General features: G+C 44.0%; 1 protein-coding gene across 7 annotated transcripts in view; it reads right to left on the reverse strand.

Moving 5' to 3' along the window:
- The window catches only part of LUC7L (LUC7 like), a 39,130-nt gene extending 14,641 nt beyond the window's left edge, over positions 1-24,489 (reverse strand). The window contains exons 1-7 of one of the 7 annotated variants that reach the window (XM_057315606.1): positions 24,337-24,489; positions 22,102-22,343; positions 21,101-21,171; positions 20,025-20,119; positions 15,480-15,578; positions 1,764-1,874; positions 760-903 (exon numbers count right to left, since the gene is read on the reverse strand). In XM_057315606.1, coding sequence (XP_057171589.1) covers positions 760-903; positions 1,764-1,874; positions 15,480-15,575 — 351 coding nt within the window. In that variant the 5' untranslated portion in view covers positions 15,576-15,578; positions 20,025-20,119; positions 21,101-21,171; positions 22,102-22,343; positions 24,337-24,489. Of the gene's footprint in view, positions 1-759; positions 904-1,763; positions 1,875-2,259; positions 2,324-15,479; positions 15,579-20,024; positions 20,120-21,100; positions 21,172-22,101; positions 22,488-24,336 lie in introns of those variants that run through there. The other 6 variants (XM_026485429.4, XM_044379172.3, XM_026485426.4 and 3 more) reach the window with 6 other exon arrangements.
- Positions 24,490-24,527: the final 38 nt, after the last annotated feature.

Raw genomic sequence — 24,527 nt, forward strand, 5'->3', positions numbered from 1 at the left:
AATGGATAAAATAATCTAGGAAGAAAACGGCTGTCAACAATACAAACACTGAGTCCCTGACTCAGTTTCTCCACTACTCTGCCTGTCCTGGCCTGGTACCCCAGCTTGGATGCCACCCTCAATCTGCACAGGTTCTCTCTACCAGGGATGCAGTGTCACCAAGAACACCCAGGTTTTGTTCTTTAGGGCAACCTGCACTACAACTCTGGCCCACTCACGCCAGCTAAGTGACCACCACAGCCCAGCAAACCCCTACAGAGCCAGAGGATCAGAGAGTAAAATGACACCACTGCAGTGACTCTTCCACTCTTGGGACTGTGCACTGCATATGGGTGTTGTGCTCAGGGCTGGCAAGTGATGGGTCCAATGTCACACAAGGGTCACAGGGAACAGAGCAAAGTCACAAACCCAAGTATGTGCAGACACTAAATCCTACAAACCCTGTCCACATAGCACCCTATTTCCAATTTCTTCCCAATATTCAAAAAATGGAATAGTTTGGGACGCCTGGGTGGCTCAGTCGTTAAGCATCTGCCTTCGGCTCAGGTCATGATCCCAGGGTCCTGGGATCAAGCCCCGCATCGGGCTCCCTGCTCCATGGGAAGCCTGCTTCTCCCTCTCATACTCCCCTTGCTTGTGTTCTCTGTCAAATAAATAAATAAAATTTTTTAAAAAATGGAATAGTTTAATTTTAGCCCAAACGGTCAACATTCAGGGGTTACTACATTTCCTCTTTCTTCAAGACATTTTCCCACCAACCTCAGCTTCTTTTTTCTTTGCACGGACTTTCTCCACTTCCATAAGGATCTTCTGGGATTCATCCACATTTCCCTCAGCTCCCAGTTGCTCAGCTTTAGCAAGAAGTTTTCCTATTTCTTCATTCAATTCATGTACTTTTTCTGCCTGAAAGAAGACGAACAATCAGGTAAGCAGACATCTAAAACACAGAGACAATGAGTGTTTCTCTTGCTGTACGTCTGCTCTGTTCTACCAAAATTAAATGGAATAGCCAAGATCCTCAGTGGATCACAAGCAAACTGTAACAATTTTGACATCTTTACTGGCACCGCTGTGACTCTGACCTTAAACTAAACTTGCGCGCTGCATTCCAGTAAGAGGAGCAGCATGCCTGTCGCTTCGAACATGGTGGCATAGGTCATTATGGTGGTCACTTTCCAGGCTGTCTCTTCTCACGTCCTCTATCACAACTCAACCTTCGGGTAAGGGCCATAAAATGTCCGGGATTAAATGCACAAACTTGTACCGTAAGCAGAATGCCTAATAATTTAGGATTTAAGGTAGCAACACACATATCCTAAGCAAGGCTTTTATAAAACTGAGAGGAAAGGACACTGAAGAGACTCGTCAGCTGCACTCAAAGACGGGGAACCGAAGGAGGATGTGCTGATAGGCCAACAACACATAGATGTATCTTCTTCATTCTTCAGGACAGCTGCATCAGTGTCTAACCATTTCCCAACTAACTGTCCCCCATTTCCTGCTTTTTGTGGGGGTGTTTAAAAAGCAAACTTTAATAAATATGTACAGTGGGGGGAGGGACAGAGGCAGCAAGCAGCTCCTGGAGGTAGAGAGCTTGCTGACAGCTCTCTCTCCTTACTAAGAAGCACCGAGGCAGCAAGGACTGTCCACCCGAAAGACAGCACAGTCAGTGCTCATGATAAGCTGTTAGTCTGTTGGCAGGCTGGTTTTTACCAGACACTGATTTGTACACACAACTCGAGGAGAAAGTCACCCAGGCATACCTTCGCAGAAACTTCCGCACTGATCTCCTCTTGTGTCTCTGCCAGGCGCTTCTTGGCAAGCTCAGTTCTGCGGTCACACTCCGCGATGAAGGACTCCAAGTGATCCATCGCCTAGCTCAGGAGAAGCAGACAGCGTGGTCAGTTTCGAGTAAGGTCTTGGAACCTGTCAGTTCAATAGGACATACACTCCTGGGTCGGTTTCTTAAAGCCTGTAAGTTCAGTGGGAAGATCTTCAACTACACTACAGCTGGCACATCAACAATCACATTAAATCAAGGGAAGTTTGTTAAACCAAGTGATCATTCAGAAGCATGGTCTTTTCATCGCTATTTATTTCTAAAATTTGTAAAAGGACCCCCATCCCTCAATAACATTTCCCGATTTTTTTTTTGGCCGTAAATAATAGTGTTCTCTGAGGGGTAGGAAAGGCTGGACTGAGACTAGTTATCAGAGGCCCTCTTCTGGTGAGCTGTGGGGATGCCGATGATGTACTCACTGGTCTGTGTGAGCCACGTAAATATTATTCCCTCATGTTCTGAGGGTAGAGTTCCCCCTTCCACCTCAAAACAAAACAATAGAACAAATATTACTGAGAGCTGTGAGCATGGTTAGTTATTGCCTGTCTAAAGCAGCAGGAAAACTGGTTATTACTTACCCAAAGAGATAAAGGAAAAGAAGCTAGAAATCTAATTGCTCACTCTGAAAAGACCTGTGGGGGAAACACTAAAACACTAGTAATAAGCTGCTTCACATGTATTAGACAGTTAATTTGCCATGACCAAAGGCCCCAGCATAACTTCCGATAAACATATAAATAGGGTGTCTGTCAGGCTACGACCAGTGGTTGGCAAGCAGCACCTCTGAAATTACACCCACTAGTCCACCTGCAGATGTTGGCATTGTGTTAAGTATGACAGCAGGGAGCTTAGCACAGGATGACAGGACTGGATCACGTGATCTATCACCAAAACATAGAGAAGATAAAACTTTGGATGGAGATGATATAAAGCAGATAAAAGTTAGGCCAACAGACCAAGTGGTGATAATCTATGTCCCTCTGCCCAAAGATGGCCAGAGAGAGCAGGTCAACTGTTAAGAAAGCCCTCTATAAGGATGAGCGTGACATTGGAATGGACAACAGGGTTATGGTCTCCTCCGGAAATCTTAAACACTCTTTTCAAATAAATGCATACTTGGACATCAGTCAAGACAGAAAAGAGGCTCTGTGATGGTGCCAAGCCCGTCAGGGTGCTGGAGAAAGGCTAATGCAGAATGACCCACTGAGGCCAACTCCCAATTTCACTCCATAATTTTGGAATTCAGAACCTCTTTCCTGTTGTTGGTCATCCCAAATATTCCCTGATAAACACTTCACTATGTTCAAATCAAACAATCAGGAAAACAAATGATCAGCATTTGTCTGCATGCACCATACTTCCTGGAAAGATAGAGCTGACAACTCTGCTGACAGGGTGATACCTTGCCAGGATCAAGGTGCCAGCAAACTGATACACGTCACATGCCTCCTATGCTCATAAGAGACAATGGATCCTAGCAGACCATCCTCAAATGCCCCAGGTGCACCCACAAAGAGGTACTGAGTCTATGGTGCAGAGGCCTGTTACCTACCCAAACAGTGTGATCTCACACCCAAGACACACACACGAATCCACCCATCAGGGGTCAAGTGGGTGACATGTGACAATCCTACCAGCACCTCGACCAATTAAAGCAACCAGCTGCAGCTTCAGCAAAATTCAAATGAGCTAGAGACTCAGACATCTGGTAAGCTGAAAACTAAATGGTAACTTCACAACACAGAATAGGCAGACCACAGAGACATCTTTTAACTGCCACGTTCTTAAAAAGATGGCACTTTTGAGATGCCCGGGTGGCTCAGTTGGTCGCCCATCTGCCTTCAGCTCAGATTGTGATCCCAGGGTCCTGGGATAGAGTCCTGAGTTAAGCTCCCTGCTCAGGGGGTAGCCTGCTTCTCCCTCTCCCTCTGTTCCTCTCCCCTTCTCATGCTCTCTCTCAAATAATAAAAAATAAAAAACTTAAAAAAGATGGCAGTCTGTTCTACAGCCCCTTCTCCTCTTCAATGTGCTTGTCCATTTCAGATTGAGTCCTAAAATATATCAAAGAGGAGAGGTTTAAATAAATTTATTTTTTTAAAAAACGGTATTCGAGTCAGGGCACCTGGATGGCTCAGTGGGTTACACATCTGCCTTCAGCTAAGGTCATGACCCCAGGGTCCTGGGATCGAGCCCCACATGGGGTCCCCCTGCTCAGCAGGGAGCCTGCTTCTCCTTCTCCCTCTGCACACCCCCCTAATGCTTTCTCTCTCTTAAATAAATAAAATCTAAAAAAAAGGGGGGGGTATTCAATTCTAAAACTTAAGTCCCAATCACAACCTGCCATTTCCTAGAAAGTCACCAGAGTGGTATGAGGAAACACGGACTACTGAGGCCTGAGCACGGAACCGGCATCCAGTAGGCACGTGCGTCTCACTGCTCTGGAGGCTGTTCCTCCACACTCAGGGCTGTGCGGTGCTATTCCCAGTGTTGCCAGCCCAGCAGAAATGACACACTGGCCAAAAATCAGTGAGCCTGAGACACTCTATCAAGGAGACTGGTCATAGTGAACATGTACACCTGTGCTGTGCTGCATGTCCACACAGGCCTTGAAGTGGCCACACGGAAACTGGGAAGGTTTCCTTTTCCCAGATGAAGAAATTGAGGTACAGTTTCCAAACTACTAAGTGATGGCATCGGGGTACAAGGACCCTTATGGTTTGGCTCCAAAGTCCTTACATTCAACGTGCACAACTCTGAGGCAGTCACCACCAGCTCACTTCACAGATGAATAGAAAAAGTTAAAATAACTTGCCCAAGGTCACAAAGGGATTCTAACCCAGGATATCCAACTTAGTAAATGTAACTATTATACTGCACATCTGTAGACAAAAAAGGTAGGTATAATCAGAACTGGTCTCATGTGGTATATTAAAGATAGTCTGGAAATTAGTTGATATGATACACAGTTTCGGAAACCTGTCAAAACATCACAAACCAAGACAATTTGGGGAAAAAGTTAACTATTTATTGAGTTAAAAAGAATCAAATTCTTGGGGCGCCTGGGTGGCTCAGTCGTTAAGCGTCTGCCTTCGGCTCAGGGCGTGGTCCCGGAGTCCTGGGATCGGGCCCCACATCAGGCTCCTCTGCTGGGAGCCTGCTTCTTCCTCTCCCACTCCCCCTGCCTGTGTTCCCTCTCTCGCTGGCTGTCTCTCTCTCTGTCAAATAAATAAATAAAATCTTAAAAAAAAAAAAAAAGAATCAAATTCTTTGTATTTTCAATATGTGGATACTAAAGAAATTGTACTGCTCTGTAACTTTTTCACAGGTTAATATGTTAATATTGCTGTTTGTTGGCCAGTGTTCAAGTTGAGAAACTTGAAATGTTATTTATACAGATTACCTAGTAGCAGACATTATATACCCTTTTCTCGGAAATTTCTGGGTAAAACACTTTCAAGAAGTCAAGGCCTGGCCCTGGCATGGTCAGGGTGAGGCTGTCTTAGGCTAGAAGGAGCCAACGGTGAGGTGAGGACACGAAGGCACCTTCTCCCAGATAAAACACCAGCAGTTCCACCCACCAAGCTCAAGCCGAGGGTCTAGGTAGGCAATACCTACACAAAAAAATTACCTTTCTATAACTCTGATTGGCAAAGACACCAAAATATGGTTACTCACTGTTAGCAAAGACGTGAAGATGGGCACTGTTCTACACTGCTGTTGGGAGTATTCGCCCCGCTGGATAACACCATTGTATCATCAAAACCCCAGATACCCCTCTGATCCAACAGTTCTGCATCTAGGAACCTCCCCTGGATACGTGCATCCCATGCATACATGCACACAATGGCAATGTGTAATGCAGCACCGTGATCACCAACAGGGGACTGGTCCTATAAAGCAGATATCCACTCTTTGGAATGCTGTGCAGCCACAAAAAAGAATAAGGAACTCTATACTAAGATATACTAAAAAGCTGAACAACAAAAGGAAGGGGCAAGTTAGAATAGGTGTATAAATTACCGCTCCTGTAAGATTAAAGAAAGGAATATAAACACAGTCTGCCTTAGGTATCCACACCAACTCTAAAGCAAAGAGAAGACACTGGTTATTTCTGGAGGAAACCAGATGACTGAAGAACAGAGCAGGAGAAAGGTTTCACATGTGCCTTCTGCAGTGATAAATTCTGAACCCAGGGAAAGCTGGACATGTTTTTATGTTAGTAAGAGACACTGCAACCCTGGTGAAGTAACCCCTCTAGGCACCAACCCTAATGCTGCTTAAAGCACCAGGCCGAAGGGGACCCTGACCACCAACAGGCCAAGGCTGCCTGCAACAACTGCTGTCAGCTGAGGTGACACAAGAGCAGGTGCAAAGCTCTGCCTCTGAAACATTCCAGTCATGAAAGAACTTAGATCTGATGATCAAGCCTCCAGATCGAACTTCTACAGTGTAAGAATTTCAAAGACAAAGGGAAACATGTTAAAGAAGACATCATGAGGCTATAATCAGTAAAATCCAGGGTATGAGACTTTTTAAAAAATTAAGTTCTTCAAACAAACAGATTTAAAAAGATTTACAAAGCATTCTGGGACGCCTGGCTGGCCGAGTCGTTAAGCGTCTGCCTTCGGCTCAGGGCGTGATCCCCAGGTCCTGGGATCGAGCCCCGCATTGGGCTCCGTGCTCAGCAGGTAGTCTGCTTCTCCCTCTCCCACTCCCCCTGCTTGTGTTCCCTCTCTTGCTGGCTGTCTCTCTGTCAAATAAATAAAAATTTTTAAAAAAATGTTTTTTTACAAAGCATTCTAACATGTAGCCCTTCCTTTGAATCCTGAGTCAAAGAAATAAAACTATAAAAGAATCCTTTCTGAAGTAATCTGGGAAATCTGAACACTATCAGATGCTAAAAAATTGTTTTTAAAGATAACTTTTTAATAAAGTCCTCAAATTCTAGATATACCATTTACAGTATTTACAGAGGAAATTCTGTCTAGCAGCTAGTATAAAGTAATCCGGGGCGGGGCCACACATGCCTGCCTGGCTCAGTTAGCCGAGCATGAGACTCTTGACCTCAGGGTTGTGGGTTTGAGCCCCATGTTGGGTGTAGATATTACTTAAAAAAAAAAATCTTTTTTAAAAAAGATTTTATTTATGAAAGAGAGAGAGAGCGCACGTGCACCACAACCTGGGGGAAGGGACAAAGGGAGAGGGAGAAGTGGACTCCCACTGAGCAGGGGGCCCAACTCGGGGCTCCATCCTAGAACCCAGAGATCACGACCTGAGCTGAAGGTAGACGCTTAACCGACTGAACCACCCAGGTGCCCCTAAAAAATATAATCTTAAAAAAAAAATCCAGTGGGGAAACACAACGATAAAGATGAAACAAGAGTCTTCATGTCAATAATCACTGAAAACTGGGACACAGAACCCAGAAACTTCGTTATCATATCCTGTTCACTTCTGTATCTTTAAAATTTTTCTTTAACACATTTCTAAAAACATGCCAAGTAGATTCTGTCACCACCAAGTATGATACCAGATCTCAACACGCATGGCAATGGCAATGCTGAAATATTTACAGATAAATGACTGAGATATGTGCGGTTTGTCTGGAGATCTGGGAGAAGCCGTGGAAGATGAAACCCAGCTGTCTGTGGACTGATCATTCCCAACCCTAAGTGATGGGCACAAGGAAATGCACCATATGATTACATCCACTTGTGATATTTAAGATTCTGCACGATAAAGTTAAAAAAAAAAAAAAAAAACACCTCCCTGGTGGGATACCTGGGTGGCTCAGGTGGTTAACCGTCAGTCCGACTCTTGGTCTTGGTTCAGGTCATGATCTCAGGGTTGTGAGACTGAGCCCTGTGTTGGGCTCTGCACTCAGCATGGAGTTAGCCTGAGATTCTCTCTCCCTCTGACTCATTCCTCCCTCGCAGGTACGCAATCTCTCTCTCTTTCTCAAACTAATCAATCAATCCCTGGTAAATCAACCTTTCTTGGTCTTTTTCTTTCTTTTTTTTTAAGATTTTATTTATTTGAGAGAGCAAGAGAGAGCATGTGATCACAAGCAGGGGGGAGGGGAAGAGGGAGAAGCAGGCTCCCCACTGAGCAGGGAGTCCGATGCAGAGTTCCATCCCAGGACCCTGGGATCATGACCTGAGCCAAAGGCAGATGCTTAACCCAGGTGCCCTCTTACTCTTTTTTTAACAGAAAAACAATCCATGTAATCATAGAATTTTTTTTTTTAAAGATTTTATTATTTGACAGAGAGAGACAGACAGTGAGAGAGGGAACACAAACAGGGGGAGTGGGAGAGGGAGAAGCAGGCTTCCCACTGAGCAGGGAGCCCGATGCGGAGCTTGATCCCAGGACGCTGGGATCATGACCTGAGCCGAAGGCAGACACTTAACGACTGAGTCACCCAGGTGCCCCATCATAGTTTTAAACTGTTCTATGAACACAACTCCCTACCTCCTTTTTTTTGCCAGCAGAGCCTCAGATTCTGACCCAGAGTCAATCCTTAAACAGGCAGTGTGACACAGGCTTCCAGCAATTGCTCTTAAACACTGCTAAAAATCTAACCAACCAAGGTCAGCTTGTAGCAGGTAAGAAGCAAGTTTTTGCTGTTGGGGGGCCCAGGCTGGCTCAGTCGGAAGAGCTCGTGACTCTTGATCTCAGAGTCATGAGTTTGAGCCCAACACTGGGTGGAGAGATTATTTAAATTAAAAAAACTTAAAAAAAAAAAAAAGTAGCAAGTTGTTGCTTTTAAGTGTTTGCTTCCCTACATCTGAAAGAGTAAGGGACTGCCTCCAGGGAGGGGAGGGCACACTCCATGTTTTAAAGGCCAGGTCTACCAATTCTCTAAGCAGTATATCTTTAATGAGACCACAAAACTCTCTAGTACACACAATTTTTTATCTTTGTCTTGCTCGTGATATCACCACAATTTTGTCATTAAGTAGATTCTGTAAAGTTGTGAGGGCAGTTTATGACAGGAGTAAACCGTAATTTACTGGGGCGCCCACGTGGCTCAGTCGTTAAGCCTCTGCCTTCAGCTCAGGGCGTGATCCCAGGGTCCTGGGATTGAGTCCTGTGCATCGGGCTCCCTGCTCCGCTGGGAGCCTGCTTCCTCTCCCACTCCCCCGCTTGTGTTCCCTCTCTCGCTGGCTGTCTCTGTCAAAAAAAAAAACAAAAAAAAACAAAAAAAAAAAACCCTAAAAAAAAAGTCCTAATTTACTAACTCATTTCTTTCTTCTCGAACATTTCTGTTGTGTCCAATTATTCAATACTATAAACAATCCTACCATAAATACATTTGTGTGGAAACGTCTGCCTGTATTTCTAATTACTTCCTAAGGCTAAAGATTTGTAAAAATAAATCATAAGGCAAAAATGTTTTTACATTTTCATTTCTGCCTATTATGTTAGCTAACAGGACCTGATAACTTCACATGATACAGAAAATGTAGTTTCTTCTTCTCCTTTCCCACAAGAAATAATCACTTAACGGGGCACCTGGGTGGCTCAGTCAGTTAGGCATCTGACTCTTGATTTCAGCTCAGGTAATGATCTCAGGGTTGTGAGATCTAGCTCCGTGCTGGGCGTGAGCCTGCTTGAGATTCTCTCCCTTCCTCCCTGCCCCCACCCTGACTCTTGCGTGGTCTCTCAAAAAAAATAAACAAATAACTTAAGAATTTGGTATATACTTTTTAAAACTGCATTAAGATGCATACCTAAACACTCAATTTTTATTCCAACCAAGCTGTCTAGTATATCATTTCACTGTAACATGACTACTTTAGCTCCTCTAAAAACAAACATATTTGGGTATTTTCACTAATTCAAAATGATGCAATGAACATATTAGGTCTTCTCATATATATGCAAATATCCTTATAGGACAACTTCCTACAAACTGCTTAAATATCTTAAATTTGTAAAAAGGGCTGATGAGTTCTTAAGATCTACTGAACATTAACCTATAAATTAAGCAACTAATTATGAAAACAGATCTTAACAGCAGGGACACCTGGGTGGCTCAGTTGGTTAGGCGTCTGCCTTCGGCTCAGGTCCTGGGATCGAGCCCCGCACTGGGCTCCCTGTGCAGTGGGGAGTCTGCTTATCCCTCTCCCTCTGCTGTTCCTGCTCTCTCGCTCTATCTCAAATAGATAAATAAATCTTAGGGAAAAAAAAGATCTTAATGATGTCTTCTACAAAGACAGTTATTATTTTAAACTAACATACCATGAATTAATAAACCAACTAAAACCCCAAGTTTTAGCAAAGTTTTTTTTTATAAAAAAATAAACAAAAGGTATGGATGTCTTAGCAGGACCATCTAGTCTGCAAAGCTTTCTCAGTGACACGACTACGATAATCTGTTCTTAAAAAAAAAAAAATACACCCCGTGTATAACAAAAATGGTTTAAAATTTAACTCAAATGCCTGTTATCTTTAATACACTTGACAAACTTTTCAACATGAAAACGAACGTCCTGGGTTTGTGGTGAGGCGTCCCCGACCCGCCCACTACACGGAATCCAACTCCTCTCCCAACACCACATGCTGCCATCTCCATCAATTCTGGCAAATACCACCAGGCTTAGGGCGCTTCCTGAGACTCTGGTAAATGGTGGGCCCACCTAACAGAGTTACTGCCAAGAAGAGAGACTCTAGCAAAACACTTGGTGAGCTACAGAAAAATGCTACTAAGAAAAACCAGAACCAATCATGGATTAGTGACGGTCTACAACCTTTGACAATGAAACCCGTGCCCATCTCCCAACAGTGACGACTGCACTATAGCCCTTCCAGAAACCAACCTCAAGGTACTGGTCCAGGGCCTGGGCCTTGGACAGTGTAGGGACCTCACGGCAAGCCAGGAGCCCAGAACCACCAGCAGGTCATGGGGGGGGGGGGGCGGCAGCAGGTCAGGATTAGCAAGAGTCAGCCCACTGACCACATCTGACCAAAATATTACTGAAGGGTTCTGCTTCTCCAAACCGCAATTTTGACATGAAAAATCACAACTAGCCTCCTGATAGATGTATCTGTTCATCCTGAATCAACTATCTTTAAAAAATGAAAATGACCTCCAGAGAGAGCTACTGGATGGCTGGTTACATGGAAAGGGGAGACTTTCTACCAGAGCCTTTTAGACCTCCAGAATCTGCCACAGTGAACATGCATTACCTACCAAAAAGATTTAAAAACTGATTTTCATCAAATTAACTTAACAAAGCTGTATTTTGACAAAAGCCTTTATTTTTCCATTAAAGTTTATTCTGTAAAACTAAGAAGATAAAAAGTTATTTTAGCTTGGTATTTTAAAGTCCGAACGCTTTTAATTACTTTACTTATCAGAGTAACCCATGTACATCCAAACACTACTGATATGTATAAATTAAAAACTTAAGGGCTCCACACTGAGTATGGAGCCTACTTAAAAACTTAAGAAAAGAAAAAAAAAAACTTAAAGGTGGGCTAAACTTTATGGCATGTGAGTTATATCTTAAAGCCACTGAAAAAACTTTTTAAGGTAAAACCTCCCTAACACCCAGAAGTATCTTCTTAGCTTTATAAAGCAACGTGCCACCGTGTGATAGCACGATTTATAAAACCAGTTCTCCATTAATAGTTCCATTATGGCCTCCTCTCCCTTTAAAAAAAAATTTGCAACAAACATCTTTTCTGTGTACTCATTTGCACATATCCTTAAGATATGTTCCCAACAGTGGAGTTCTTGAACAAGAACATATATGCATTTCAAATGAGGACTATGCCCTGACAGACTGCCCTCCTTCAAATATGGCTACACCAAAATGCCCTTCATTCTTCAGGGCAGAAGGATCTCTTCCACTGGTTATCAAACATTTTAATATGAACCACCTAGAAGATCAAAAATGATTTTTAAGGAGTTGGGGGAGGGGTGGTTACCTTTTTAACTGAAAAAGTAATTCCTATATATGGTAAATTTTCACATAGTACACAAAGGTGTCTTGCCCCGCTCTAACCCTCCAACCAAGTTAAGAGTGGTATGATCTCTTGGGTTCCTCTAAAACACCTCTCTGCAATTCTAAACACGTTAACAAGTGTACAACACGCTTCCTTATTTAAAAAAACACACACTATGGAGGGGCACCAGGCTGGCTGTTGGTAGAGCATGCAACTCTTGGTCTCAGGGTCATGAATTTAAGCCCCATGCTGGGCACACAGCTCACTTAAAAATAAATGTAAGTAAAAATTAGGATGTATGGAATTTAAAGCATTGTCTAAAAACCAAGACACCGGGCACCTGGGTGAGTATCCGACTCTTGGTTTCAGCTCAGGTCCTGATCTCAGGGTCGTGGGATTGAGCCCCATGTCTGGCTCTGCGCTCAGACAGGAATCTGCTTCTTTCCCTCTCCCTCTGACACTCCCACTTGCACGTGCACTGCACACGAGTGCCCACTTTCTCTCTACAAATAAATCCAAAAAATATATACATATATATCAAATATATATATATACATCTTAAAAAAACAGACACTATGGGGGCACACCTGAGTGGCTCTGTCGATTGAGTGTCTGACTCTTGATTTTGGCTCAGGTCATGATCTTAGGGTTTGTAGATGGAGCCCTGCCTCTGGCTCCATGCTCAGCGCAAAGTTTGCTTATCCCTCTCCTTCTGCCCCCACCCCCACTCCTGCGTGTGCGGCTCTCTCTCAAACAAATAAATAAAATCTTCTAAAAAAATAAGTTAAATAAATAAACACTATGGAAGCATGATACCACACTTTGCTTATCCACTTAATCTGTCTTGCAGATAATTTCACATCAACAGTACAATGAACTAGCCCAATTCTCTTTTCACAGTTACACATCATTCCATCCTAAAGATCAACTATGATCTAGGCAGTCCCTTATTGAGGAAATCTACTTGGTTCCTGTTTTCTGCAGTTATAAATGCTGTAGGAATATTCTAGAACCAAAGTATCTTTGTACATATGCAAGCATATCAGTGATATATAATCTTAGAACCGTCCATGCTGGCATGTGCTTTCACATCTTGAGATGCTGAGTTACCCAGGAGGTGTATCAGGGTTATTTAATCCTCCATTTCTTCAGTTTTGAGTGAGGGTGAGCACCTGCCATAGGATTAGATGCCCACTAGGAAATGTTCTTTTCTAGCCTATGACCATTTTTTTATTGAGTCACTGATACCATTAGTGTCAATTATGTTGAATTTTACATATAAAGATAACTAGCCCATCATAATACACACTGTAAATATCCTGTCCCAGTTTATTCTCTCTGTATGCATGGGAACTTTTTTTCAGTAATCTTCACACGCAACACAGGGCTCAAACTCACAACCCCTAGGATCAAGAGTCGCATGCTTTGTGGCCTGCCAGCCAAGCGTCCCATGTACAGGTATTTCTAATAGGATAAATTTTAAGTTTTTATACGAATGTACCCATCTTTCTATTATAGCTTCTAGACTTTATAGCATCAAGACGACAAAACAAAATTCATTCCCTGGGGATCCAACTGGGTATTTTCCTCTGGCTGATACAGTTTTCAACAACATTCATTTAAAAAAAAAACAAAACAGGGGTGCCTGGGTAGCGCAGTCGTTAAGCGTCTGCCTTAGGCTCAGGGCGCGATCCCGGCGTTCTGGGATCGAGTCCCACATTGGGCTCCTCCGCTGGGAGCCTGCTTCTTCCTCTCCCACTCCCCTGCTGTGTTCCCTCTCTCGCTGGCTATCTCTCTGTCAAATAAATAAATAAAATCTTAAAAAAATTTTTTTTTTTAATTAAAAAAACAAAAACAAAACCAAAAACAAAACAAAACAAGGGGCGCCTGGGTGGCTCAGTCGTTAAGCGTCTGCCTTCGGCTCAGGGCGTGATCCCAGCGTTCTGGGATCGAGCCCCACATCAGGCTTCTCTGCTAGGAGCCTGCTTCTTCCTCTCCCACTCCCCCTGCTTGTGTTCCCTCTCTCGCTGGCTGTCTCTATCTCTGTCAAATGAATAAATAAAAAATTTTTAACAAAACAAAACAAAAAACCCCACTTTCTGCACAATGGCTGAACACACCTCCTTCAAAATATACTAAATGACTCTGTGTGTTTCAGTCACTGACTCCATTTTTTCCATTAAATTGTTTTCTGACTTTAAATTCATCAGGTCATTTAAAAAATGCAGACATTCTGATTTAGTAAAAATGCTAAGACTTCTGATCCAGAAAACATTACTAAACCTAAGATTTCGAAAAATAACCTGTGTACGTATCAGTCTCTGAAACCTGACGTCCCAAAGTAATGGCCTATTTGCATAAGCATCTGCAGGTTACTGAAGAATGAAAACTCCCAATATAGAAAAATTCCCTTTCCAAGCCTCTTCTGTTAGTCAAGCTGTTGCTAAAGGCTTTAGTTAATTCAAATATTTAACACTGAGAGCACACTGTAGTTAAAGAATGAATCTGAAAAACAATTTTAACCACTTTAAGACTACTGGTTTAAAGAGAGTTTACTCCAGTTACAACACATCCTTTAAAATGTCCTTTGGTGAGGAGACACCTTTCCTTGGCTTCCTCACACCAAGCTCTGTCCATTCCCAGGCTTCATTCAGGAACCTGAATGCCACCAAACCCCTTCACTAACCTTTGGTCATACTAGTGATGAAAGATTAGGGAAAAAATGGAGTGACTCTAAATCCTGCACTCTCAATGGGAGAGAGGTGAAAACTGCTGTTAAAGGGTGAAAAAAAAAATCGTAGGTATCACAATGGTTCGTGGCCTGGAAAGCTACTGCACATTAAGGTAATACGCAGGGTTCTGTGGTAACAAATTTCACAGAAGGGTAGGGGACAGATTAGGAAGAAAAGCCTTAAAAAGCATTCCTCTGGGTGGCCATAGTTTAAAAGAAAGTTGTGAAATTCCATTTTATAAGCACTGAATTGCAAAAACTTAACACTACTATTGGGGTATGAATTGATACCACAGCTTTATCAACAAGAGAAACGAGCGAGAAAAAGGACACCATTACAAAACTATCTTGCAAGGATGAACACATGCAATCCCTATAAGCCAGCAATTCCTCCCCTCGGGACCGACCCTAAATAAATCATAATACGTTCACACCAAGAATATATTCAAGAATGTTCATAATACTGTATGTAATAACAAAGGAAAACAACATAAACAAAACCCACACCCTTGAATCAACCCAACTATCTACAAACAATGAAGAGAGTTTGAGGAATACCCAAGCGGCAATGAGAATAAACCATACCCAACAAAATGGGTAAACAAAAATATAATATTAAATGAAAAAATAAAGTTATTAAAGACTGTGCTATGAAACTATTCTTCTAAGGCTTAAAAACAAGCAAAAATATAAAGTTCAAGAGTATCATAAAAATATGTAATAACACTTTTGAAAGGAAATGATACGTACAAAATGCACAACAGTGTTGGGGTGATAGACTGACAGGTAGACACCAGATATTACCGGCCATGTTCTAGCTTTCAGCCCTAGTGGTGGAATAACAAGCTATCTCTTTTGTAATTCTGCTTCACAACTTACAAATGTGACATTATTCTTGTTAGTTGATATTTGGCTCTTCACAGTAGGGACGAATTAACACAAAATAAAACTTACATCTAATTCAAAAAACAGGTCCCTTTCTTTACTTGCAATTTCATAATCTGCTCGGAGGGCCAAGTCGTGGATTTTGGTACATTCTCCTAAATCCATGCGCTGTGAAAAAGAAACAGAAGTTTACACATGAACATCTACCCACTGCAGAAAGCACGTGACCTGGTGTTTCAACTGTCACCAAAACAAACAATACCTTTTTGAATAGTACAGTATAATAAAAATATTAAGAAATAGCATATAGCCAAGAAATCTTGTTTTTCTTTTCCCACCATGATAACATGACACTTTGATACATATAAGTGTGAAGGTTTCTGTCTCTTTTAGATCCAGAGGTAACTGAACAAATAATGAAAACCATATTAATTAGCTTTTGCTAGTTTTAGTTTTGCATCAGTCACATAAGAAAAGTCTATTCAGTGGGGCACCTGGGTGGCTCAGTCAGTTGAGTGTCCAACTCTTGATTTCTGCTCAGGTCATGATCTCAGGGTTCTGGGAGACAGCCCTGTGGCAGGCTCCACACTCAAGGGGGAGCCTGCCTGGGATTCTCTCTCCCTTTCCCTCTGCCCCTCTCCCAACTCAAGCTCTCTCTAAGTAAGTAAGTTAGTAAGTAGGTAAGTAAGTAAATAAATAAATAAAATCTTAAAAAAAAAAAAACAAAGAGAGAGAGAGAGTGTGAGAACGAAAAGCAGCATGGGGGAGGGGAGAGGTTGCAAGGAAAAGGCCAGAAAACAAGAGTATCATCAACAGCAACAAATTTCTAGGCATTCCTCCTGTGACCTTCATTACTCAAGACGGTCAATGCCTCAGGTGCAGAGACAAGGAAAAGCAAAGAGCAGATAGCAATCAGGTTTTGGCGACTGTAACACAATCTAACATTTGGCTTTGTGTATCTCTTTGTACACCAGAAGGCATAAAGCAGAATAGACCAATTTAGAGCCAAAAAAATACCTCCAAACATTCTCCTAACCTAGTAACTGACCCTGGATATAACTGGAGACATAGAATCGAGCCACTCAGTTGCCCCATTTGAGAAACAAAAGGTTGTTTCATTAAAACGAATGACCTGTATTACCAGTAAGATTAGCCTGATGTGCCACTAGTGTTGTAAGCACATGTAGACCAATTAGACAACAGAGCATATTTCTTAACTAAATTCTGAGTGCAGGATTGTGTGATGGCACCTTCCGCCTCTGGCCATCAAGAAAGCAAAAGCGAAGTTTGTATGCTAAGGATCATGCTATCAAGTCATCAAAACCCAGCATCGCAATGAGGAGACACCTGTGATGTCCGAGCACTTGGACCAAAACATGTGTCTACGTAGCTAGTAAATAAAGAATGATGGAGTCCAGGACCTCTTTTAAGTTCAAACTACAACTACGTCCAAAATGAGTTCAAAAACTTCATGGATTATAAAGTCCTTAACATTTTAGGCAAATAAGGGAGGCTGGTAGAAACTGACTCGTGGGCCCTAGCCTCACAGAAGGTGCATGCCATGCTCACTAACAAAACATGCTTTAGTATAAACAGTGACAGCACCAACAATGGGCTCCCTAGCGTGGAGCTCATCTTCATTTTGACCAAGGATCAACTTCTGCATTTAAATGCTAAAGACCTCTTTTCTCCTTCATTATTCTTACTGTGAAGTTACATGTTAACTGATGTGTGTTGGTTACATGGGGGGATCTAGAGGTAGGGCAACAGTAATTCTACAAGCCAAGCTGTAGCCAGAATCACTGTCCCTGTTACTGCTGACAACTTTTCCATCATTCACTCTTTTAAGTATCAGTATGATTCTTTAAAATATATAGTCTCCACAAATTTTGAAAAGCAAGCACCATAGCTGCAAAGTAACTGGCAAATACCAGAAATGCTTAAAAGCTAATGAAAGCTGTATATCTCAAAGAAAAACTACCACCTGGGGAAGTAAGCACTAAAACCTTAACTACCAAACATCTTAAGTACAAATAAATTTCCATTCTAGAAACTTCAACCCTTAAGAAAAATTTGACATTACTGAACCACCCATGAAGCAAAAATTCACTGCGAGCCTTCCTTTGGGTGAGAATTCTCAAGCAGCCACTGCTAATGCAAACAGAGGATAGGCCTGGGTTCCATGGTTACTCTGGCTGTACATTTTCGGCTTTGTCAAGGAGGCAGGTAAGTACTGGCCAATTCCCCTGGCAGCTGAACAGCAAACAGAGCTGAAATACCACAGTGAGCCCTCTTCCAAAAGATTTTAAGTGGCGGTTAAATCTAGTCTGTCAGATCTTTTTTACCAAACACACACCTATGTTCTCTACCCTCTAGTGGTCTCACATTGCTGACAGGGAAGGGAACTAAAGGCTCCTCCTTCTCCTCCTTCCAGAACGTTTAGAAAACTGAGACAAGTTACACTATATTCCCTCCAGCCAGCTTACTCTCCCAAACCTACTAACCGATACTGTATTTGCCCAGTAAGCCTCAATAAAACTGTAACTTCCATTCCTCCTTGCCTCACCCCTAACTAATGACAGGAGACAGTTTTGAGCAACAACTTGGGCCTGGAGCAATCCTTAGAAGACTGAAAGTTACAACTACCTTCACTTAGCCACTGTGCTCTAAAAACTGACATTCATTCCATTTCAATTTTACACAAACAAACTCCTCAGAAGACCCACCATCCAACTCTACTGCTCACTTCCCAGTTCCACAGAGCCCATACCAGCGAAGCTCACCTTTTGCAACCACCCCCATCCAGCTTCCCAACCCTCATCCTAACGGACCCACAGCAGCCCCTGATACATTCACTTCCATCTTCACAGGTGTATGGACTGTCCTGGGTTTCCTCCTCCTCCTTAGTCTGCTTCTTCTTAGACTCCCCTTGCTGAGCCATCCCTCGCCGACCTGCTCAGTCCATGGCTTCTCACAACTCATCTGATTCCACAGCCTCTGCCTGCCTCTCCCCCTCACTCTCAGCACTTCAGACACGCCAGCAGCATGCCTACTGTCCCTCGGCTCCATCTTTCACCCAGGGCATTCTATCCCCAAACTGTGCACATTCTTCCTCACCATTCAAGTCTCTGCTCCAATGTCCCTGAGAAACCTTTTCTTATCACTCTACCTAAAACAATCCGTTATCTATTCATTGTCTGTCCTCTTCCTCCACTGGATAAAGACTTTATCTTACTGGCACCATATCCCCAGCGCCTGACACACAGCAGGTGTTTAATAAATATTTGATGAGTTAATCTGTACCTAACAATAAATATTTGTAGGAAATGCCCTCATTCTGGTTACCTTTCTCACCAGCACTCTGGAACAACGCTACCCAAGGATCTGACCACCCCCCCCCCCAAAAAAAAACCTGAAATGCTTCACACTCATGCACATCCATCCCTCTGCTCCTTTTGGCTTCTCCCACTAAGATCAATCAACAATTCCAGGTTATGATGCCTCCCCTACAGGATTTTCCTTCAGCAGAACTGCTTTTAACTAGTGCAAGCCATTAATCTACGTTGACGGTACCCACAATAATCCACAGTAAAACCTATCTGTACACCAGGTCAAACCAGAGGCAAAACCTCAGGTAATAAAGGTACAGTATTTGACATTCATTTCCTATTTGCTCTCTGTAGAGTCAGCTTGAGAAGATCTAATACATATGTGCGGTTTTCCACAGGCTGCTCCCCTCACAATGGTAATGAGAAAAGCAATAATTAATCATGAAGAAAACGTTCCCTAGTGGATGCACATTTGACCCTCAAAATGAGCAGACGGTTTCTATATTCCACGAGGTGGCTGTGCAATTTGAAAATGACGGTGGTCTTTATAGGACTCCTTTTCCCTAAGGAATCACGGTAGGTAATTCTCCACCCTTTAGTCTTCTTCAATCCTACCTGATTTTGAATAAATGCACGTTCCATAAAACTAGCATTTATCTATCTGGTTCATCTAGAGTGAACATAAAATTTTAGGGGTAGATATTCATCGGATCATGTGTTGATTTCTTGAAAGGGTAATGTAACACAAACTAAAAACTCAGTGTTATACCCAACTGATTTATTAAAAACCTAAAAATTGGGTAAGAAATGTACCTTGTTAGGGCAGCCCTCTTGAGTCCCCTCCCTCTTCAGGAACTTTGTACTATCACTCAAACCTTGCATTGCTGCCCACCCCCCCCCCCCCAAAAGTACCTTGTTAGATCAAAAGTCTAGCATTAGCATGTGTTTGACATGAAAACCAACCAACCAACCCAGAATTTTCAAAGAACTATCGGCTGACCTGAAGCATACGTTTTTGGTTTGACCAAATGACACTACTCATACTTCCTAGTTGTGAATACCTCCATATAAATGATTCTACAAAAATATGATAACTTACAGAAAGAAATTTTTATAGCAGTGAAGTATGTCCCATAACAAAATTCCACCAAACTAACAATCTATCATTTGAACGGCAGTAGGTGATTTCTGCCTGGTAAAGGAAAATAGAATTCAACCTTCAGGGCCTACATAGCCCCCATGTCTGAGTGTTGTATGATGTTCCCCCAACCCCGAATACACCTACCGTCCCAGCCAGGATATCATGAGGGCAGCAGTCCAGAAGGTGACTCTTGCAGACACGGTCATCTGTAAACTTGACCCTCTGTCTGGTTTCGTCTCCTGAAATTCATTTGTGGTTTTAAATAAAACAATATTATCACATTAAACACCAAAGCATATGTGGTACAACAATTCACCTGGATGATTGGCAGACTACCAAATACAATGAAAAGCTGACCTAGAGATATTTACAACTGGAGCGGAATACGGATGTTTTCTGATGCTAAATGTATCATGAAGAATCACACTTAATGAGATCTGACTCCATCATTGTGCCAAAGAAGTCAAGGAATCTGAAGTAAGAGGCTGAGCACCAAAGGCCATTAACCCCACACATAGTTGTGGGCAATGATACCAAAACCCACGCTAATCAGAGGGCCATGAATCACCACATATGACTTATAGCTGGTAGTTTCCACCAACAGAAGCTATGTATTAATCTAATCATTTTGCTATGTACAAATGCATAGGCAGTATTTTGCCCAAAATCACATGAAGAAGAAAGCTTTCAAACTCTACCACTGACTGATAAATAATCTAGACCTAGTCTTCCTATCCCCTTCATTCCCACCCTTAAAAAAGAAGGTTGGCACCTGGGAGTCACTTTTAACACGACAATACCAAAGGAGAGAAAGAGAGAAAAAAAAAAAGGGAACTAGGTTAGTCAATACACACTGTGAGTTCCAACACATACTGTACCCATCTGCATTCTTCAAGACCTCAGCTGCAGAATTTTATGCCCGCTGTTGAAAAGTTTTAAAGGAAAAGTTTTCTTGCCCAACCTGCAGTAAGGAAGTCAGGGGAATGATACATAAAAGTAAAGGCAAAGTGGAATGTGACAAATTTTAAAGCTAATCTGTGTATACACAGAGCTGTGTAATACTAAAGGAGGAATATATTTTAGGATTTGCAAGCATCCAGGATTAATGTTGTGTCTTTTTATTGAAAATGTTTTCTTTCTAAACTACACTTTTAAAGTTATTTGTGAAAAAAAGCAAACACTTTTTTGTTATAACAGCTTAGAAATTGGTTGTGACTCACGGCTCGATGAACATGAGGCTTTTCTGCAACTCCCTTGCAGATTGATGTAGGCAGGCAAAGATACACTGAACCTTTATAAATAAAATAGAGGGGCCACAATTGTTCAGTTTGTATGAAATAAAAATATGGGAAGCAATTCAAAAGCAACTCAATATACAAAGAAAGCTAAAAAGCACTTATTCACCTATGAAATAAAGTGCAAAGAATCTGCACAGCCCTGCAAATGTGCCAATGTGAACTTACAACTTCATTACTTCAGTAGAAAAGAAAACACAAACCACAGCAGGTATATAGTTTTGCAAAGATGCAACCGCGTTCTCCTGAGACAACCACCATGATCTTTCACTCCTCCCTACAACCGTCATGGTACGACCTACCTAACGACTGCCAAGTGCTAGCTAAACAGAGGCTCTCGTGTGTGGCTGGGAAGGGAAGGGGGCTGGAAAAGCACTCGGCAGGAACCCGCGTGAGAAAAGCTCAATTTACGGCTGCGCTTGGTGCAGAACAGGAACGGCCGGGGTTTCGAGGCCCATCCGGCTCCCTCGGGTTGTATGTAGCTTCTTCCCCGAGGAGCCTCGGAGGAGCTCCGCCACCCGGCTGCCAGCGATGTGGAGCCCACGCTGGCGCCAGCCTTTCGCCGACTCCCCGGCTCGCGGAGCGGCGCGGGGCCGCGCGGGGGGGGGGGGGGGGGGAGTCGTCGCGGCGCCCACTAGGGAGAAAGTCGCAGGACGGCAAATGGGGAGAGGGCTGAAGCCCCACCGACGACTCGGGCTCCGAGGGAGGAGCCCGCCGGGGACCCACCGCCAGCGAGGGAGAACCCGGCCGCGGCCGCCTCCAAGGCGAACCGGCTCAGACAAAGGCCCGGCGCTTGCGGTCGGCGCGCGGGGGAGAGGAGGGTGTCCGGCGCAGGCGCAGACGGTCGCGGCCCCCGCCTCAGGCCGCCCGGCGGCCTCGCCTCACTCCCGCCCCAACCCCTCGCCTGTCCGGCCGCTCCGACTCACCGTCCCGGGCCGTGCCCATGAGCTGGTCCAGCAGGGCCCGCATCTGCGCCTGGGCGGACATGGTGGCCGGGGAGGGCGGCAGGGACGGCCGCGACGACTCCTCTCAGAGCGGCGGCGGCGACGGCGACGGCGACGAAAGCTGGTCGCGTCGGCCTCGAGCCCGCTCGGCTCCTTCCCGCCGCGGGGGACGCCGGGAGGAAGTGCGTCGGTGCGGGTGTTGAGCCTGCCGGGAAGTGTAGTTTCTGGGGCGGAATAGAGAACGAAACGCCGCCCTGGAGGAGACTGGCAGGAGTGGTCCAAGCAAGTTGTCTAAACGGAGGACCCAGAAAAGTCCCAACCCTGATTTCATTCTAGGGCCCAAGACCTATGTATCCTACTGAGCCTAAACTGCAGTAAAATAAAATAGAATAAATAAGGTGTCTGACTTAGCCTGATCCTGGAGTCTCGGGATCGAGTTCCGCATTGGGCTCCCCGCTGGGCCGGGAGTGTGCTTCTCCCTCTGCCCACCCCCCCCCCCCCCGTCCACTCGGGTGTTCTCTCTCAAAAATAAATAAAATCTTAAAAAAAAAAAAAAAAAAAGATTCTCCCTCTCCCCCTGCACCTGCTCTCAAAAAAAAAAAAAAAAAAAGTATCTGGTCTGTTCTCCTCTAAAGACTTACGGATTAAATCCAACTGTATTAAAAACCCCTATGGGTTTGGGGGCGCCTGGGTGGCTCAGTCCTTAAGCGTCTGCCTTCGGCTCAGGTCATGATCCCAGGGTCCTGGGATCAAGCCCCACATCAGACACCCTGCTGGGAGGAGAGCCTGCTTCTCCCACTCCCACTCCCACTCCCCCTGCTTGTGTTCCCTCTCTTGCTGTCTATAAATAAAGAAATAAAATATTTAAAAATAAATAAAAATAAAAACTAAAAACCGCTATGAGTTTGTTTTGGTGAAACCTGGCCTGGCTGTAAAATTTTACTGAAGAATGGCTAAAGCTTTTCAACATAAAAAGGTGGAGGTATCTGTCCAACTAAATATCACAGTTACTTTAAGGATATTGTAATTGAGATTGTGTGGTACCAGTGCAAAAATGGAGAGAGCAATGAACACTGACAAAGAATAAAGATCCCAGAGAGAAGCTATAGGGAAATTCCTTCAACTTCCCAGTGCTCCTGTAAAAAGCCCTCATCGCCTTAGACCCTTCACCTACTATGAGCCTTAGATCTGTAGCCATTTATTTGTCCAATTAATTGCTCTGATCCAGAAGTATAACTTCCCTTCCCTCTCTGCGAGGGCCAAGTAGTTATAGCCTTGGATTAGATGCCTAATATTGGGGAGAATACAGTGTTCTTTTCCCAGGTATTTACACTTCAAGGACTGAGGCCCAGAAATTTGGAGACATCTCTAGGTCCTAAAAGCCTAGCCAAGACACACTGGGGCAGTCTGGCCCCAGGAGAAACTCATTAACATACCAAAGGACTAGAGTGGGGACACCCTTTTAAGCCGGGAGGACAGCTGCCTCTTCCCCTTTATAAGCAACGTCCCTTTTCTTCATCCCTCACGGATGTTCTGTTTGGCCACTCACTTCGGGAAAAACTCCATTGGTTCTCTTTGTGTTTCCCTGGGGGGTAAAGGCTGTGGGGGGACTCATCATGCTTATTATTACTATGGGGTAGCCAGTAAGAAATCTGATCTGATCCAGAACACCCCGTGTGAGCATTAGAATAAATAAAGACACTCATGCATATCCAGATGTGTTTTTAAATGTGGCAGGTGCCCTTGGGGAAAAGAGAGAATAACTCAATAAATGGCACTAGCACTCCTTGTTATCCACACTATGAAGAAAAGCAAGTAGTCTCCTTACCTAAATCTATTCCAAATCTTATTAAAAACTGTTAAAATGAAAACTCTAAAACCACTAGGAAAAATGTGGGAGACTTATTAGGGGCAGGGAAGGACTCCTCCAACAAGGCACAAGAGGACTAACCCTAAGAGACTGATCCATCTTTCTACATTAAAACAGACTTGTGTTCGTCAAAGGCACCACGGACGGCGATATTTACTACACACACCACTGGCAGAGACGGTACCGTGAGCAGAGCGCAACGAAACCACCAGAGAAAGACAAACCACTCCACAGAAAGACGGACCCACCGCCCGCACGGGCGCTTCGGGGGAAATGCCGCAGCCAGCACAACGTGTGCAAAGATGCGCCAGCCCGGGGAAGCAGAACAAAGCCGCAGGCGGTCCCACCTCAAGGCCAGGGGCCGCCCAGGCCCACGCGGCCGCGGCGCCCGATCCCCACGCGAGCCGGCTCGGCGCGCGACCCCACACCCGGCCGCCTACACCGGGGCGGCGGCCGCCTGCCGCTGGCTCAGCAATCACGGGCCTCCATGGGGACGCGACTCGATCCGCGCGCTTCCGCCTCGGCTCCACCCGGCCGG

Source organism: Ursus arctos, unplaced genomic scaffold (assembly GCF_023065955.2).
Source record: "Ursus arctos isolate Adak ecotype North America unplaced genomic scaffold, UrsArc2.0 scaffold_2, whole genome shotgun sequence".
Lineage (NCBI taxonomy): Eukaryota > Metazoa > Chordata > Mammalia > Carnivora > Ursidae > Ursus > Ursus arctos.